General features: G+C 37.3%; 1 protein-coding gene across 2 annotated transcripts in view; it reads left to right on the forward strand.

Moving 5' to 3' along the window:
- CAPZA1 (capping actin protein of muscle Z-line subunit alpha 1) overlaps nt 1-16,585 on the forward strand; it is a 49,733-nt gene extending 33,148 nt beyond the window's left edge. For both annotated transcript variants that reach the window (XM_043575862.1, XM_043575863.1), the window contains exons 5-10: nt 1,462-1,668; nt 4,307-4,386; nt 5,004-5,082; nt 12,192-12,263; nt 14,506-14,568; nt 14,959-16,585. In XM_043575862.1, coding sequence (XP_043431797.1) covers nt 1,462-1,668; nt 4,307-4,386; nt 5,004-5,082; nt 12,192-12,263; nt 14,506-14,568; nt 14,959-15,099 — 642 coding nt within the window. In that variant the 3' untranslated portion in view covers nt 15,100-16,585. The remainder of the gene's footprint in view (nt 1-1,461; nt 1,669-4,306; nt 4,387-5,003; nt 5,083-12,191; nt 12,264-14,505; nt 14,569-14,958) is intronic.
- The last annotated feature ends 3,201 nt before the right edge of the window (nt 16,586-19,786 follow it).

Below are 19,786 nucleotides of genomic sequence, written 5' to 3' on the forward strand. Positions count from 1 at the left end.
CTTTTTAAAAGGTGAAAAGAAATTGCAGTTAAAATTTCTACTGATAGTGTGTTTGTAACTTGGTACCACACCCTATCTCTCATATAGGGCAGTTTGTCAGTCTCTAACAAAATTATGAATACGTTTATGCTTTGATCCAGTTCCCCTTTCAGAGAATTTACCTCACATGAGTACATGGCACATGTACATAATTGATACATAATGAACATACAAGGACATTTATTGCAATATTGTTCATAATAGTAAGAGATTGAAAACAACCCAACTATCCATTAATAGAGGACTGGTTGAATAAATTTTTGTATAGCCATACAATGGAGCAGTATACAATTGTAAACCAAAAAACAAGGAAGTTCTCTGAGTATTCCTATGGAAAGATTTTCTAGGTATATTAAATTTAAAAAGTAAAAAGTGAAACACAGTATAGTATGCTAGTTTTGTGTAAACTAAAAGGGTGGGTGGGTGCCTGGGTGGCTTAGTTGAGTGTACGCGACTCTTGATCTCAGCTCAGGTCTTGATCTCAGGGTCGTGAATCTGTTGGGTCTGTGCTGGGGGTGAAGCCTACTTAAACAAACAAATAAATAGAATAAGTAATACATTCACATGGTTCAAAAATGGAAAAAATATATATATATAGTGAGATCTTTTTCTCATCTTTATCTCATATCCACCAAATTCCTAACAAATAAATGTCCCTTTCCTCATAAGGCAACTGATTTTTATTAATTTAGAGCAAGGGTCAGCAAGCTATGCATCGCAGGTACCACTTATTTTTGTAAATAAAGTTTTATTGAACACAGCCCTGCTTGTTTGTTTTTTGTATTGTCTATGGCTGCTTTCCTGCTAACATCAGAGTTGAGTAGGCACAACTGATTCTATGTCCAGAAAAGCTGAAAATATTTACTATCTGGCCCTTTACAGAAAAAATTTGCCAATCCCTGATATATTCTTCCAGGGTTTCTATTTTACAAATATTACCTATTTTAAATGCTAAGTATAATGACTAGAAAAGGTTTATGAAATATGTGAAAAAAATGATATTAAAATGTATAGAGAAGTTACTGTTGCAGCTATGTATAAAGTATATACATTGGCAAAACATTAGACAGAAACCAAGAAATGAAGGATAGGTTGGAGAAATGTGGTTTTAGAGCTGATTTAACCCTAAACATAATATTTTTAATAAGAGTAAAAATGTGACTTAAGGGGTAGCTGGCTGGCTCAGTTGGTAGAGCATGCTGCTCTTAACCTTAGAGTCATGAATTCAAGCCCCACCTTGGGGGTGGAGTTTACTTAAAAAGTTAAATTTTTAAAAAATGTGACTTGATTGAAAAATCAGTATGAAAGAGAAATCTGAGTAAATGGAAAGTTAACTGTCTTCAGAACTTTTATTTGTTTTGTTAAATTTGATAAGAACTTTTTTTTACAGAGTTACTCATATTTATAATTATTCTTTGGAAGGTCTTAATTACAGAACATGGTGACCTGGGTAATAGCAGATTTTTAGATCCAAGAAACAAAATTTCCTTTAAGTTTGACCATCTACGGAAAGAAGCAAGTGACCCCCAGCCAGAGGACGTAGATGGAGGTCTGAAGTCTTGGAGAGAATCCTGTGACAGTGCTTTAAGGGCCTATGTGAAAGATCATTATTCCAACGGCTTCTGTACTGTTAAGTATCTGCCTACTTCATTATTAGAGATGTTTTATTTTCTACATTTACCTTATCCTTTGTGGGCTTTGGCTAGCCAAAAATCACTTCTTCTTAGAGTCTCCTCTGCATTTTATTCTCCTCTGCATTTTTGAAGGGGTATAAATGGACAATTTTATATGGAAAATTCTTTAACATCTTTAGTTTAGACATAAGTAAATAAATTTAGATTGTCAAGACAGCTATTGCCACATTCATGACTTTTTAGTATAGGCCTTTTTACAGAAAGCTACTTACATAGTTTAGATGCTTTCACTGGATCGTCAAAACTATTTGAATTTTTTTTAATCAAGAGTAATTTGACTTTTTTTTTTTTTTTTACTAATGTTAAAATTTGGCTCTATCATGATTTTTCCTTTGTAAGGTTGTGAATACGATTAAGAAAAATGTCTGTTAGAATATTTTCAATATTTAACGATGATGAGTTAAGTGGCGATAATAGAATATTGGGTAAGAGCCCTTATTTTGAAGCCATACTAACTGGTTTGATCCTAGTCTTGCCACTTAATTAGTTCTGTGACTTTGTTAACATGTCTGCCTCAATTCTTTTCACCTATAAAATGGAAATAATAGTTCTTACCTCATAGGATGTTGTGAGGATTGAATGAAGTAATTACTCATATAAAATGCCTGGAAAATGTCTGGCACAAAGGAAGTTCTGCATAAGTGTTGAATATCATTATTATTACATGTTTTTTTATTTTTTAAATGATGGAGAAAACCCATTATGGTGGATAATTACAGTTGATATTACAAAGGAAGACATGGCATACTCTTTTAGAAATTGGCTTTGCAATCCTAAATATACTTTCAACTTCTCATTTGTTACGTATTTAAAGTTTGACACTACTCATTCTTATTTTGGAGAGCCTCCACACCAAGTAACCTCACGTGCCATTTTCTCACTGTCTCTGCCAACAAATGAGCTACAGAAAGCCATCAAATTGTTCTGACAGTGTCTGTTGTACCCCAAATGTCTTACATCCTCAGAGCTGTCCTGCTTGGTGGTAATTCTTGATTTCATCTCAATATTTCCCATAATGTTTTCAATATAGTGTGTTCCAATTCATTCCCATTGTCCTTAGGCATCTGTCTGATTCCCCGCATATTAGTAAGACTGACATGAAATCTTTCTCTGCTTTCCATACTCAGCAGTGTTCCCTCTCTTCCACTGTACTTGAATCTTAGAAAGGGGGATCTTTATTCTTGATCTTATACTATCCTATCTGATACATATCTCTTTAAATATTTTTATTTCTCTTCTTAAGGAGAACAAACGTTTCCTCAGTCATAATTTCCATCAGTTACTTTTCTTCTTCTCTTTCTACCTTGCTCTTCCTCCCTCTTCTTCACTTCCTTTCTTCCCTCATCTCTCTCTACTATGTAACCAAACCTGGGAGCATTCTGCTCCTACTAGTGTCATTTCCTCATTATGTATCTCTTCTTAACCCTGTGAATTTTGGCTTCAGTCTTTAGTCTATAGAAACTGTTCTTTGAGTTTACTAATGGTTCCTGAATTGCCTCAGTATCTTTTTCTTCGTCCTTGACTTCTTTATGGCATTTCACACTGAGACCATCCAACTACTTACCTTTTGCTTAGACTGCTCTGTCAGCACCCTCTACTCATTCTCAGTTTGTCTCTATTTCTTTTCTTCTCCCCTACCTTTGTAAATGTAGGCATTCCCCACTGCTCTATTTCTCTTTCTTGAAAACTCAAACATGTGGAAATATTTTGTGGACTATAAAGTTCTTCTATTTATTTTTTTTCCTTTTCCTTGGGATTGCATTTCTGTTCACCTCTCCTACATTAAGGAACAGTTGGGGCTTCTGACTACTAGCTGCACATCTCTATCTGAATTTCCCAATTTGTTAATGATACTACTGTCTATCTGGTCATCCCAGTATGCAAGCACTTTGGCTCTTTCCCCTTTTCTGTCCTTCACCTGCAGTGTATTGTTAGACTTGATTATGCTTTTGCACCCTGATACCCACTGATACTACCCTGACTTATTGCCTAGATTAATGCTCTGGCCTCCTAACCAACTTTAGCTTTTCCTCTACTTTAGCCTGTATACCAGTATTAATTATTCTCCCCAAACAATAGTGCCTGGTATGTTGTTTTGGTGTCTGTCCTGTAGAATAATGTCCATACTTCTTACCTTCTATCTATTACTGTGGGATTTATATCTTCTATCCTGTATTGTCACCCACTTCAGTTAGTCCACTTCACACGTACTGTCTAACCTGAAAGCACTAATTGCCATTCACTGAACAAGCCCCCAGTTTCCTATCTGAAGAGTTTACTCATCTTTCCTCTCAGTCTCTGCCTATGAGAATCTCACCTGTCTTGTAAGGCCCAGTCCAACTGTCACCTCCCTTGTACCCCAAATCAGGAGCAGTACTGCCTTCTGCAGTCATTGTACCAGTGTCTCCTGTGGAACTAAACATGTTCTGCTCTGTGTTTGTATCCCATGAAGTCTTGTGAGTTACCTGATTCTTTGTCTCCTCCGAGGATTTAGCATGCTGTTTTTGTACAGTATTTGGCATTTAGGTTAAATGTGTTTTCAGAGGCTAACTTTTTTTTTTGTTTAACAATAGGTTTATGCTAAAACTATAGATGGGCAACAGACCATTATTGCGTGTATTGAAAGCCACCAGTTTCAGCCTAAAAACTTCTGGTAAGAAAGTAGATGTTCTCTTCTATTTGTGTCTTAACTTCTGTTGGGAAGAAAACAAACCAGTAGTTGAAACTTGGTTTTTAATCTAACTAGTTTAGAATAAGTTATTTGACTGAGAGGCTTCAGTTCCCCATCTGCAAAATGAGAGGTTTAGACGTGAACATTTAGATTCCTTTCAATGCCAAGATTTTATAATCTTGTCTTTTTAAAAAATGCTCTTCTATTGAGTGAGAATAAGTGATTGGTTAAGAAAGTACCCAGTGGAAAATCTGAGTTTTACTTGGGTTTAGTTAATAATACTTGAGTTAATTGCAAAACTCAGCAGCCCATCTAGCTGTTTGTGGAAGAGCCTACCATGAATAGTATAAGCATGGTTTTCTGTTCCATGATTGAAAAATGAAAGTCAGAATAACTTTAAAAAACTTACGTTTAGACACTTGGATACAAACTTGTATTTGAGTAGACAGAGCCTTGGATTTGTCAAACTAGAAATGATTTGTTTCTTTTTGGTTTTGGTTTTGTTTTTTTTTCTCTTTCCCAAATTCTGTCCCTCAGCAGCAAATCACCTCTTTGTTGTGCTTATTGCTAACTCTTCAGCCTTGTGTGTGTTTTAATAGGAATGGTCGTTGGAGATCAGAGTGGAAGTTCACCATCACACCACCTACAGCCCAGGTGGTTGGAGTACTTAAGATTCAGGTGAGATCCCCATGTGTTAATAGGACATGTTAAAATGTCACATCTTCAAAACAAACATGCAAGTTGGTATTTGTTCTGGTATTCGAAATAAGGAACAACTATGTGTAGATGCAACCTGATGGTAGTAAATAGAAATAGAAGCCTCCTTCATGGGGAAATGGTTAAGCAGAGCTATTCTGGGTTGATAAAGGATAGTCATATGGCATGTACTGCTTGCTTATTATTTTTCTCTTTCAAAGATAACAAGATTTTTCCAGGAATTATCAAATAGTAGTTCTAGGAAAGAAGAAAATAAATGATTATTAAGAAGTGACTAAATAGCAGCTGCTGTGACTTACTTAGGGTCTCTCGTATATGTTAGCCCATGTAAGTGTGTATGTGCGTGTACATATAAAACATAATTCTTAACTTTGAAGACAGCTACATGAATGGGATTGTTTTGTTTTTTTACAGTAATGACAGAAGGTTGTATTATCAAGTAAATAAAACAGGAACTAGAGCGAATGACCAAGTGTCATCGTGAATGGAATATAAGTAACCAAGCAGAGTAGATTTCTAGTGCTGGTGTCAGAACAGATAGGCAGGTGAATAAGGAGCTTGTGGATGCCTGTCTCAATCGGAGTCTTCTGATATCCTAGCAGAGGTTTGAAATTCAAATTCAGGGTGATTGAATTCTTAAGCCCAGCCAACTCTCAGGTAGGATTAAACAGTTACTGATACCTGAGATCAGTACCTAATCATACTTCTATTATATTGTGTTAAGTCTTACTTTCAAAGCAATTAGCAAGAGCTGCCTTTCTTAATGATATAATTTAATTAAAATATATATGGTACATGTCATCTGTACCCGCTCTTTTCAGGATAGCTTCCTGCTACAAGTAACAGTAACTTGTTTCCTGGGAGCTCTTCCTAGCCACAGGAGCATGCCCAACTCAGATGAGGCAAGCTGAAAATGTTAAGTTCACAGCTCTGGAGCAGCCCTTAGTGCCATACAAGAGTTGGTAGATAAATATGCCAGTTTCCTCACCCATCAGGTGGGACAACTCTGAAGTATGTTCTCCTTAGTCTTCCAGAGTCCAGGACCCACAGCTGTCTGTGGGTCATTAATGGTCATCTCTGGGTTCATTAATGTACCCATAACACTTTCCTCCCTTCTGTGTCTTACTACCTCAGCCCTTACTAGCCTTTCTTGAGATTACCTCCCAAGTAAACCACCTCCTCTTAAATCTTAATCATGGGGTCTGCTTCTGGGGGAGCCCAAGCTAAGACCACATATATTGCTCTATTTCTGTTTAATCATATATATGAGTAGCCTAATGCTTTAGATCTCCTGTAACTATGGCATCAGCATTAACTTGGTGGCTTACTATAAATTTATGTAGGTAACTTGATTTTTCTTCCAGAAGGAGATAATTACTTGTGTTTCAGCTTTGCCAATGCAAACCTAAATTAAGAGTACATATCATAAAGGGTAATAGTTTCTGATAAGGCTTAAAACAAGGGCCACTACCCGGACCTCATGTATACCTTTTAACCAGATTGTCTGATCACACCTTGGAGAAGGGCTGGCTTCTTCTACAGATCTTTTAAAATCAGAATGAGAATTACTTGGAAGAGTAACTACAATATGTAGACCTTTGGTTATTCTGTAGGCAAAAGGGTAGTTCTGGGAAGTCAACAGTTTCTGAGGATTTATGTTGATGATAGTCATGTTGAAATTTTTATTAGCAGCTGAGACCTAGAAAGGTTTTTGTTGCTTTTGGCAACTTTGAAGCTGGGGAGATCCTGGCCAAGGCAAGGATGTCCGATCTCATTGTCCTCCCAGCCCTTTGACTCCTCTCCCAGGCACCCCAGTAAAATGGTTTGTTCCCTTGCCTGCCCCCTCCCCACCACAAAAAGAGTTTTTGTTTTAAAACAGAGTTTGGGGCACCTGGCTGGCCCAGTCAAGTGGAGCACACAACTCTTGATCCTGGGGTTGTAATTGAAGCCCTGCATTAGGTATAGAGATTTATTTAAAAATAAAATCTTAAAAAATTTTTTTAATTAAAAAAGATAAACAGAGCTTACGTTTATCATTTATGTATTAGATAACGAAATCAATATTTTTAAAATTTTCAATTGAGTTTATAAACAGCAAGACTTAGTGGTATTCCTATTCATGTCCTAGTTCTTAAGAAACATGATACGGGGCGCCTTGGTGGCTCAGTGGTTAAGCCTCCGACTCTTGATTTCAGCTCAGGTCACTGTCTGATGGTTTGCGATTTCGAGCCCCAAGTTGGGTTCTATGTAGGCGTCATGGAGCCTGCTTGAGATTCTCTCCTTCCCTCTCTCTTTCTGCCCCTCCTCTGCTCGCGTGCTCTCTCTTTCAAAATAAATAAACATTTTAAAGATTTTTCAAAAAAAACTATGATAGAAATTCAAACCAGTTGCATAGTCTTTATTCTTGGACAAAAAAGATGTGCCCTGCATAATTCCTTCCTTCAAATGGGTTCTGAGATGCCTGTCTCAAATATATAAGTCCTTGTTTCTTTTCTGGACAGAGCTTTGTTTTGTTTAAAAAAAATTTTTTTTAATGTTTATTTATTTCTGAGAGAGCATAAGCAGGGGAGAGGCAGACAGAGAGGGAGACACAGAATCTGAAGCAGGCTCCAGGCTCTGAGCTGTCAGCACAGAGCCTGATGCGAGGCTCAAACTCACAAACCATGAGATCATGACCTGAGCCAAAGTTGGATGCTTAACTGACTGAGCCACCCAGGTGCCTCCCCATAGAGCTCTGTTTTTTAAATATCCCCCATCTTGTTCGTATTCACTGCTCTTCCTAGTGTTCTTTTCAGCCTCTGGACTTTTCAGTTTCTTAGTTTAAAATGATAAAATAGTGTTTGGGTGTGACCCACTTGTGTTTTGAACATCCTTGTCCAGGTATTGTGGGCAGGCCAGAACTAAAGACCCTGAGGGGGTCCCACAGGACCAAGAGAGTTCTTGGCTTCACATAGGACAGAAATCAAACTCTAGCCAGGAGAAAGTGAGAGCAGAGTTTATTGAATGACATAAGTGATACAGTATAGCAGATGGAATGTCTGGGAGACTCAGAAAAGGAAAAGTGAGTCTGCCTATCACTTGGGGTTAGGGATTTATATTGGAAAGGGATCATGTTCCAGGGTACATGTTCCATCAGGAATCCAGGGTAGGGTCCAATCAAAGGTGAGTGCCAGGTGAACAATAGGTGTTAGTCCATAAGTCACCGAAGGTAAGAGTGTATTGATGCCAGTGTTGACCAGAGTTTATTCAAAGGTAATGTTCTGGAACATGCTTGGGATCTGGTTCTTCTTAGATGTTAGCAGCTGTTTGGGGGCCTAGGATGAAACTTAGAGAATGATTAACTGTCTTGTTTCCCCCTTGGAGTGGGAACAAAGCTTCTTTGGTTTACTCAGATGCAAAATACAGAATATGAGTGAGTGGAACTTAAAGAAACAGCAGAAATGGAGCCTTCAGGAATGGAATCCCTTCAGTTTCCCTATCTCACTTGTCTATTGGAACTTTAACCTTTATATGTCATTATTAGCCAGGTCTTTTTTTCCTCAGAACTTTGCTGTTGTGATTCTTGTGTGTAGGTATTATAGGCATTTATCAACTCCCTGCTTCTCCAGTGTATTCTTAAATTGTCTTTTTCTCTTCAACTTCCTTTAGAAAGCCAAAAGATGAAATTTAAGGGTTTGGAGAGGGTATGGAAAGTCTGTGGTTTCTCTTGCCCATCTGGACAGAGCCAGCTATTTTTGTTCCCTTAAACAAGTTTCTATAGTCGACTCATGTTGCCCAGGGAAGTCTTTTTGTTGCTAATAGGATCATGGTTTCTGCCTCGATGAAGGCTTGGCTGTTTTAATCCCCCTCTAATGATATTTTAGAAGAGTTAAGTCCCTAATGAGACACTTTATTTCTCCCTGGATGAGGGAATTTCTAATTTTTTGACAAAACTTAACAGTGGGAGGTATTAGGCATGTTAGATATGGTTTTAGTTCTGGAATTCGACCTAATTCATATTCTAGCTCCTTTTTTTACTAGATATGTGAACATGGATAAGTTATTAAACTGCCTCAATGGGAATGCAAGCTGGTGCAGCCACTCTGAAAAACAGTATGGAGGTTCCTCAAAAAACTAAAAATAAAACTACCCTACCATGCAGCAATTGCACTACTAGGCATTTATCCAGGGGATACAGGTGTGCTGTTTCGAAGGGACACATGCCACCCCCGTGTTTATAGCAGCACTATCAACAATAGCCAAAGTATGGAAAGAGCCCAAATGTCCCATCGATGGATGAATGGATAAAGATGTGGTGTATATATATACAATGGAGTATTACTCGGCAATCAAAATGAATGAAATCTTGCCATTTGCAACTGCGTGGATGGGACTGGAGGGTATTATGCTAAGTGAAATTAGTCAGAGAAAGACAAAAATCATATGACTTCACTCATATGAAGACTTTAAGAGACAAAACAGATGAACATAAGGGAAGGGAAACAAAAATAATAAAAAAACAGGGAGGGGAACAAAGCAGAAGAGACTCATAAATATGGAGAACAAACTGAGGGTTGCTGGAGGGGTTGTGGGGGTGGGGATGGACTAAATGGGTAAGGGGCACTAAGGAATCTACTCCTGAAATCATTGTTGCACTATATGCTAACTAATTTGGATGTAAATTTAAAAAAATAAAAAATAAAACAAGTTAAAAAAATGAATTAAAAAAAAATAAAGACATTCTTTCAGATTGAAAAAATATATATATTAGGAAAGAAGGAAACAGTTAAAAGTTTTACTTTTAGAGATACTCTAGGTGCTACTGGATTTCATCTTTCAGACTTGCTTTCCTTTATGGATCTATTAGTTATTCAGTAAATCCCATCAGTCTATGTAATATTTTAATTGTATAAAATTCCTTTGTGACTTTAAAAAAAAAAATCTTCTTCTAAAAATAATAATAATCGGGGCGCCTGGGTGGCTCAGTCGGTTAAGCAGCCGACTTCGGCTCAGGTCATGATCTCACGGTCCATGAGTTCGAGCCCCGCGTCGGGCTGTGTGCTGACAGCTCAGAGCCTGGAGCCTGTTTCAGGTTCTGTCTCCCTCTCTCTGACCCTCCCCCATTCATGCTCTGTCTCTCTCTGTCTCAAAAATAAACGTTAAAAAAAAAAAGTTTTTTAAAATAATAATAATCTATTTTTTTCTTTCCAGTCTGCTATGTTCTGAATGCTTGTGTTTCCCTACAATTCATTATGTTGAAACTATAACCCCTACAGATGATGATAATAGTAGGTGGGATCTTTGGGAGGTGCTCAAGTCATGAGGGTGGAAACCTCATCAGTAGGAATGGTGCCTTATAAAAGAAGTTCCAGAAAGATCCCTAGCCCCTTCCATCATGTAAAGATACAGAGAAAAGAAGCCTGCAATGAACCACCTGATCATGCTGGCACTTTGATATCAGACTTTCCATCCCCAGAACTATGAGTAATAAGTTTCTGGTATGTATAAAAAAAAAAAAAAAAAACTGCCTCAAGCTTCAGTTTTCTCATCTGTAAAATAGGAATAACAATGGTCCCTATTTCAGAGTTTTTGTAAAGATTGAATAAGATAACGTAAGTAATAACTAAAACATTTTGCATAGTGTTTAACATGAAGTAAGGACTCAATAAATAATAGTCATAGTAGTGCAGGGTATATAGTTCCTTTCTTCTTTACTTCTGCTTTATCTCTAAAAACATTCCTTTTTATCCACATTATCTCCTGTTATGGGTGCCTGGCTGGCTCAGTAGGTAGCGCATGCGACTCTTGATCTTGGGGACTCTTGAACATGGGTTCAAGTCCCATGTTGGGTGTAGAGATTACTTTAAAAAATAAATAAAATCTTTAAAAACAAAAACAAAGCAAAACAAAAATAGCTCCTGGTAGCCTGGACTAGATGAAGGAAACAGGCAGTACCTGGACTACTGTTCTAGCATTATGCCCCCAGTGTCGGCTCCCTCCGCTTTATTTTCTTCATAGCACAAATGGTAATCTTTTTAAAACATTTCCTTTTCCCTGAGTCCCAGTCACCTTTAAATAGGATAAAGTCTGGACTCTTAACATGGTTTATAAGGCAGTTTGCTTCACAGTCTATCTCCAGCTGGCTTCATAGCACTGTCTCTTGCCACATTCCCCTCCACACTTAACTCATTTGCAGTGAGTTCTTTGTTCTTTCCTAAACCATTCTCTTGTACTTCTCTTATCCCCTTGCTAGATGCCCTTCTCTACTTGTCCATTTAGGTGACAACTCCTGTTTTCAAAACCTTGTTCAAATGCACTTAACAAAAGGAAACCCTCATCCTATTTTATATGACCAGTTTGTAGCCTTGTTAAGGTGACTGGAGCTATCTTGTAAGTTGCCAAAACTTCCTGAGTCTTAACATGTCTTTGCTTAGTCTGTCTCTTATGTATCCCTCCTTCTTGCTAATTGGTCTCATAATTGTAGCACCCCACTTTACCTTATATCCTCAGAACTGCTTTTGTCTTGCTTTTTTGTAAGCTAATTTACTAGTAGGATATTTGTTTTTTCAATTTGTCTTTAACTGTCAAGTAAGTTTTTCCTGCACTTGGTCAGATCTGCTTACCAGTATTGATGATTATATATATGGAGAGATGTGTAAGGAATTAGGATCCATTAAAATTCCTTGGTTTTCACAGAGAAAAACTAATGTCCAGTGATTTTATTTGAATTCTTTTAATCTTTTAATACTGCTAAGAGTGGAATCTTATTTAAGATCTTTGTATTTATAATACTTAGCACAATGCCTGGAATGCAATAAGCACAAAATAAATATTTGTTGAACTTAATAATCAGTTTCCCCTGCTTAAAAAAAAAAAGTGAGAATTCTTAAAATTTAGTGTTCTGTGAATTTTAAGCACCATTGTAAGTTACAGTTGATCATACTAATATTTTTTTCGGTGTTGGTAAAGATTGGTGATGACGTAAAAAAAAAAAAAAAAGATTGGGACTGGCTTAAGGCATGGATATGTACCTTAGCAGTGGGTTTTTATATGAACTACACATAAACTTGCTCAACCATTGTCTCACACAGGTTCACTATTATGAAGATGGCAATGTTCAGTTGGTTAGTCATAAAGATGTACAGGATTCAGTAACTGTTTCGGTGAGTGTGGAGTATTTAATATGTCTCACTTGTGTCTTTTCTTTAAAAATTTGATTTTGATCCTGAGATACCTGGGTGGCTCAGTTGGTTATGTGTCTGACTTCAGCTCAGGTCATGATCTCATGGTTCCTGAGTTCAAGCCCCATATCTGGTTCTGTGCTGAGAGCTCAGAGCCTGTAGCCTACTTCAGATTCTGTGTCTCCCTCTCTCTCTGCTCTCCCCCACTTATGCTCCCTCTCTCAAAAATAAACAAACATTAAAAAAAAATTTTTTTTTAAACAGCACAATAAAAAAAAAAAATTTATTTTGATCCTGAGTACTGATTCTGCCACTAGAAATTCAGTTTGTTTTCAGTGCTTTGATTTTGGCAGCTTATAAAAGCATGTAATCAACCAGCTATATTAGTTCACAGTCTTTGACTAAATGTAATAGAGTAAATAATTACATAATATAAAACGCAGTGTAACATAACATGATATAATGCCAAATAGTGATAATGGCTTTATTCAAACATCTTTCACTTTCTCTGTTTCTCAATTGTGAGATTTACTCAAGGACAGCAATATCTTCAGTCAGTAAATACTGTGAGGAAGGAAAGTTTGCCAACAAATCTTATAGGGCTACATTTATATCACTAGAGAAGCCAAACATTTTTAGGAATATTCAACTAAAACGTGTTGTTCTGGAGTGCCTGGTTGGCTCAGTCAGTTAAGCATCCGACTTTGGCTCAGGCCATGATCTCCAGGTTCGTGAGTTCGAGCCCCACGTCAGGCTCTGTGGTGACAGCTCCAGCAGTCTGGAGCCTGCTTCGGATTTTGTATCTCCCTATCTCTCTGCCCCTTCCCCCCACCTCTTTTGTTCTCTCTCTCTCAAAATTATAAACATTAAAAAAATAGATATTATATTATATATTTGTCTATATTTATATATACACACACACACACATATATATATAATTTGTTCAGATAATAATACTATATGTATATATATATAGTGTTCTATACCTGGAAAGAAGGGACATAATTTTTTTGCATTCTCAGTGCTCCTTTTTATTCCTAGAAATTATTGAGCACCTTCAAATAGCTTTTGTTTGAGGTGCCTGGCTGGCTTAGTATGGCATGCGATGCCTGATCTTGGGGTTGTGAGTTCAAGCCCCACATTGGGTGTGGACCTTCTAATAAAAAAAAAAATCATAAAAACAAACAAACTAGCTAGCTTTGTTTATGTATGTTGTATCTACATTTACTTTATTAGAAATTAAAACTGAGAAATGTTAAATATATTTGTTAATTTAAAATAACAGTAACAAACCCATTACTTGTTGGCCTAAATAGCATTTTCATGAAAAAAGAACTATATTTTCCAAACCAAAAAAAAAAATTAGTGCAAAGAATGGCATTCACTTACAGTTTTACAAATTGTATAGTGTCTGACTTAATAAAAGACCACTGGATTCCCATATGTGCCCACACATTCCATTAGCCGTCAGAGTGATGAAGCCATCACACATCTTGTAGCTTCTGTGGACCTGCATTATGCACACTTGAGAGTGTGAGTGGGAAAGCAAATGACTTGTCTTAGCATTGCTGTGAAAACAAGATAGTTTTTACCATTTGAAAGAGTCTGGGAACTGCTGCCCTAGGCAGTAAATCTTAGCTTTTACCTATATTTTTGTTGTACCTAATGATGAAAGGAAGAGAGAGAATGAGAAATGAACCACAGTGAAAAGGATACGTTTAGTTAATATGGTACCTGAATCATGTAAAGCAAAATGTATTGGTTGATTTAACATCACAAGTGGCAGATAGAGGAGTATATGAGTTTAACATATATGGCTGATATTGGTGAGGGCATTGTTTATATCATCTTAAACCAGAGATATTTTCAAGGCATAAACATTTCAAGATGTCGTGATGATGTCTTTGGGGCATACTGTGGTAGATTGAAAAGAGCGTGGGGTCTTTTGGCAGAAGACTTGGATTCAGATCCCATCTTTCAAGAAGTGTGTAATTTTGGTCTAGTCACTTATGAGGATTCTGTTTTCTCATCTGGAAAATGGAGGTAATGATAACAGATCAACCTCACAGGGCTGTTGGGAGAATCAAAGAAGGTGATGTGCATGGGAACACTTGATAAACTGTAAGTTGTTATACAAATGTTAGTCAAGATGATCTTTTCAGTATGTTTTTATTTATTGTTTATACTTTTTTAAAAATTCCTATTTCCCCTTTTCCTCTGTTAGAATGAAGTCCAAACTGCCAAGGAGTTTATTAAAATCATAGAGCATGCAGAAAATGAATATCAGGTAAGAAGATTTGGAACTAATTTCTCTAGATCTCTAGAACATTATTATTTTGCCGTTAACACATTTTGTTAGAACTTTTCTTTGTCCTTTCAACATAAATATATGTGTTGTTCAGTGTAACTAAGTGTGGAAGCTGCAGACCTTGCAACTTGGCATTGTGCTTACTGTCACGGTTTTGACACTGGAAGGGATTATAGCTCTAGTTTTAGAAATAATATAAGTGGGCTTCTTAACTTACTTCAGAGATGGGAGAGGAGCTTACTAGGAATATTATTATATCCTGTTGTCCTTCTTAGAAGACTCAAACATGTCCTTTGACTACAGAGTTACTTTCCTAATCACAACTATCCATTTCTGTTCAAGCAACTTATCTTCAATTATCTGTTGCAGACAGCAATTAGTGAAAACTATCAAACAATGTCAGACACCACATTCAAGGCCTTGCGCCGGCAGCTTCCGGTTACCCGCACCAAAATCGACTGGAACAAGATACTCAGCTACAAGATTGGCAAAGAAATGCAAAATGCTTAAAGGCTGAATGTAGGATTCTTCAGTATGTGGAAAGAAAGGATTCAACATGCGGTCATATGATAAATAAGTGATTTATAAACAAGAGTGATATTTTGCTAGGGCTTTCAAAGTTAACAGGTTTTCTAGCCTCATGGAATACTGTTGAACCTATAGCATCATCTTGATTCTTTTGTGTTCTCTGCCTTGTAATTTTCTGTTTTCACTATCTCTACTTGTAAATTTTTTTTTTTTTTTTTAATTCTGCCACATTTAATGATGGAGAGAGATCTATCCTGGAGTCATTTTACTGTTTAGAAAATTTTCCTAGCCATGAAGCCCTGTTATTGATACAGACAGGTAATATGCCCAGTACTTTTCTACCCCCTATCCTTCAACGCACTTCTGGTACTTTAGTGGTTTTTACTGATCCACCAACAGGTAAAGAGGCTATGCTACAAACTAGCTGAATGGAAGACACATTCATCCTTCTCCCTCTGACTGCTTTGATTATCATTTATAACATCTCATAACTGTAGTGTTCAAAAGTTTGGATTGGGCTTTTCAGGTCCTTTTGTGGGGGCAAAGGAAGTTTTCTGGAAATTCCATTATAGCCAGCTTCTCTGGGGAAGTTGTTTTTAAATCCAAAGACTTGAACCACATTCCCTGCACATGAACGTGTTTGCTTTTTTTCTCTTCCCTCATTGTCTCCTTCCCATCTAGTACCGTTATAGTTATAGACATCTGCATTTTTAGAAGAGTTTTACCCATTTATTATTATTTTTTATTATTCAAGAACTGCTGACGTACTAGGGATGTAGTAGAGTATAAAACTTGAAAAATGCAGATGTTGAAGGAATAATAGTATCTTGTGCTTTAATACTTTGTGGCAGGATTATACTATAAGCAGATGATTCAAACAACTATGTAAATCACAAACACAAACAAAAATGAACCAAAGTGAAAAGGATACGTTCCAAGCAGTATCTTTCTATTGTAACCTGTTATTTAAGGGAATACTAGTGATTTGTTCTAAATAGGATGTAAAACTTGTTCCAAATTACTTTTCCTCAGTCCTGCCTGCCAAGAACTTAAATGTAACTGTGATTCAGCAACCCTTTCCAGGTATATTGGCAGGTATATGTATGATCTCAGAATACACAGGTGACATAGATATGATATGACAGCTGGTAATGGTGGATTCATTTACATTGTTTACACTTCTATGACCAGGCCTTAAGGGAAGGTCAGTTTTTAAAAAACCAAGTAGTGTCTTCCTACCTATCCAAATACATGTCAAAAAAGAAGGGTGTTTGTGCTTCAGCTTTGTTTTTGCTCAGTAATACAGTCAAGCAAGTTTGTTTCCAAGTGACCAGTTGAACTGTGTAAGCATTTTTGTTTATTTCAAATAAAATATATTTGTATTATGTGTCATTCATACTATCCATTCATACCACACTATCCTCTGTATCAGGTAGTCCAATAGAAATATACCTGTTTTGTTCTTAAATTGTCTGAGTCTTTCCTTTTCGATCCATGTCTTCAGTTTTTGTTCTCAAGTAAGAGAACTGTGCTTGGTCTTAATTGATGAGGATGTTCAGGGTTTCTGAACTATTACAGATTCAGTGATTATCCAAAAACTTGGAAAGAACAGCGCCTTTTTTTTTTTTCTTTTTTTTTTTAGTTTGAGCAATGTCCCTGTGGATAACATTGCTCCTCACTCAGAGGCTGAGGGTGGTTCAAAGATTTTGCTTTGGTTTTCCATTTCTAGTTATCTTCTCTGTCTGACATTGAGAAAGCAAGGCCCAAGTATGGTTCTAGTCACTAGACAAGAAGTAGAAATGAAAGAATCCCTGTACCTTGAACTTGGGTGGTATTTCACATTGACTTAACTCTAAATGCAGCTTTACTTCCTTGCAAATTGGACTTAGCTACAGACATGAGGGAAAGGCTTTTATCCTGGTTCCTAAGAACCAGAGGAGTTTCAGTGGTTCACACTCCATCTAAGGCCAGTTAAAGTCCCACCTTTTGAGGGAATATTTGTTGTACTATACTCTGTACTTGTAGCACAAACAGATTCCAACATTCTTGCCTTTGCCTTTAACTTGTTAACTGTCAGCCTGCCCCTAGCCTATCCCATCCACTTCCCTAGCCCATATAGACTTTTGTAAAAACTTACTAATCTTTTGGCTATCTAAAGCCCTTGGTTAGTTGTATAATCGGGAGGAAGTCAGCCCTCCTTGCCAAGTCCTGCAGAGACCTTACTTCCTTAACCTCCTTCAGGATATTTGCTTGAATTGTGTCTTATTTTGTCACATGCTGCTGAAATCTGCCTGTGGTATCCTAGGGTAAAGGTTTCTCAGCCAGATGGAAAGGAGTTTTCTGGGAGGCCTCACTCCTATATTTGGATTTGAAATTACACTGCTGAAAACTATTGGTTTCATTTGAGCCTGGGTAGGTGTGCTGCTGTTAGCTGCCTTGTTCCAGTGCCTGTTCTCTTCTGTAATGTAGAACTTTGATGCTGGACTCATCTGTGTCCATGAGATACTTGGCAAACCTTGGCACATTTTCTCCAGACTCACAAAAGACTGATACATTACTGAATGTCAATTTATAAATGTATAATCTCATATAGAATGAAGCTACCTACTGCTTGGGAAATCAAAGAAAGAAAAGAGGGTTGGTAAATACAGAACAAAACTGGATGGTCCTATAAGTTAAGCTAACAAAAATTTTCCCTTGAACAGAGAATGTATAAAAAGACACGGTAGATCTTAGCCCACCGAGAGCAGTAACCAATATCATACCCTGTCAAATCCAATACATTGAAAAGCACTGTTACACATATGAATATACTGTTGATTCTCATTATTCACAGTAGTTCATTGCCAGCAAACACTGAGTTGGCAAATAGGAAATACTGCTTCTCAGGGAATACAGGGTTAGGTGCTTGGGAACTAATGGCCACATTTTTGTCAACAGGTCAATACATGATCTTATTTTATACGTTTGTTTCTATTTAAATCACCTCATTTAACATACTGTTTATTCATTAACCTTGAACTCCCAGCCAACAGCACTATAACTCCTGTTTATCTAATAGGAATATTCTCTATAAAGCACATCACAGCATTGTGCTTAGGAACACCAGATAGAACTTCAGCACTACACAGGTGTGGGGGCCATTTTAAGCAGTGAAGTCACCACCAACAACAAAAAATGTGACCATAATATGAACCACGAAAAGGATGCTTGTTTATAATATGAGCTGAAACAAGAAGGCAGAACATGACCTTGCTCGTTGCAGCTGGGAACATACACATTGGGCAACTCGGTTTTTTTTTTTTTTTGCTGCTCTGCACAGTTCGATGAATGACTACAAAGGTACCGCAAGTATTGATTTGGGGGTTAGAAGTAAATTTAAGGGAGTAGGTGAATTTGCAAATACACAATCTGCAAATAATGAGGATCAGCTGTACCTGCCACAGCCTCTGACCAATTTCAGCATTCAGTTTAAGGGCTATTTCTAGTTGTATTCAGGACTATGGTCTACATGAACTTAGCATTCAGATGCTTAATTGTGAAGCCCAAGTAACTATGGAGTAATGAGAAGTAATGAAGAAAATACAGAGCTTTTAATATGCTTCTCCAAAGTTACCTTGGGAGGCTATAGGTTTATTCTAGTAACGTCATTGGCCAAAGTTAACTTTCAGATTGCCTTCAGTGATATTTGGACCCGAACTAAAATCAGCCACTTTAAAGTCAGATTCTTTACAAGTGCAGATGGTTTTAGAGAAAGTTTCAAGGAAGTGAGACCGGGAAGGAAGACCATTCTAGACATCTAGACAGCTATATGTGGTAACAATTACAACTCCATGTGAAATGTATTTTTCTAGATGAAACTGGTTTAGAGAGGTTCCATTGTAACCAAGGCCACATAACATATTTTTACTCAGGTTGGTACTATACTACAGCTGTTTGCATGTTTTGATAACATCTAGGAGATTGGCCTAAGGTTTGGGGGGTGGTGTGTGGGGAGGGGCGGTGGTGTTAGAAATCCAGGAATAATGGGGACTTAGATTTACTCATCAGCATGGAACCAAACATCAGTGTGGGTGTGGTGGATGGGAGGTTTTTGAAATGGTAAGTTAACATGGTGATTTTAAGAGGTTCACTCTTGGCTACCGTCAGACCTCACCAGGTAATTGTGGAGGAAAAAGGTGGAGAAATCAGCAATTTTACTAGCGTTTCCCTCTACTTTGCACAATTTCTAAGACATAAATTCTTAAGCAATTTCCCCTGCCCAGTTTTTCCTCTTCCTCTTGGCTTTGGTTCCCACCAACTTTGCATTTCCTGTTGCTAAAATCTGTTATTCCTGGCGATAGTTGGTTATTGGCCTGGGGGCAGGTACAAGAGTAGCCCAGCTGGAGCATGACCTGGGTTCTGGACTTTCCTCACACTAGGTTATGTTGAATGCGTGGCCTCCTACAGGGAATTACTTTGCAGAACAACACTACCTTTAATATTTTTGTAACTGGTATATTTTTTTAAAGAATTTTTTTACATAACTTTTTATGTTCTTTGCCCCATTCTAGTTGGTGTGTTTTTGTTATTAGGGAGCACAAATAGATGCAGAGGCTTGTTTTATGTTTGTTGTGGGAGCCCACCCCCTTTAGTTTGTCTTAATTGTCTTCTGAAGCACGCTAGTCTA

This window comes from Prionailurus bengalensis, chromosome C1 (genome assembly GCF_016509475.1).
Source record: "Prionailurus bengalensis isolate Pbe53 chromosome C1, Fcat_Pben_1.1_paternal_pri, whole genome shotgun sequence".
Classification (NCBI taxonomy): domain Eukaryota; kingdom Metazoa; phylum Chordata; class Mammalia; order Carnivora; family Felidae; genus Prionailurus; species Prionailurus bengalensis.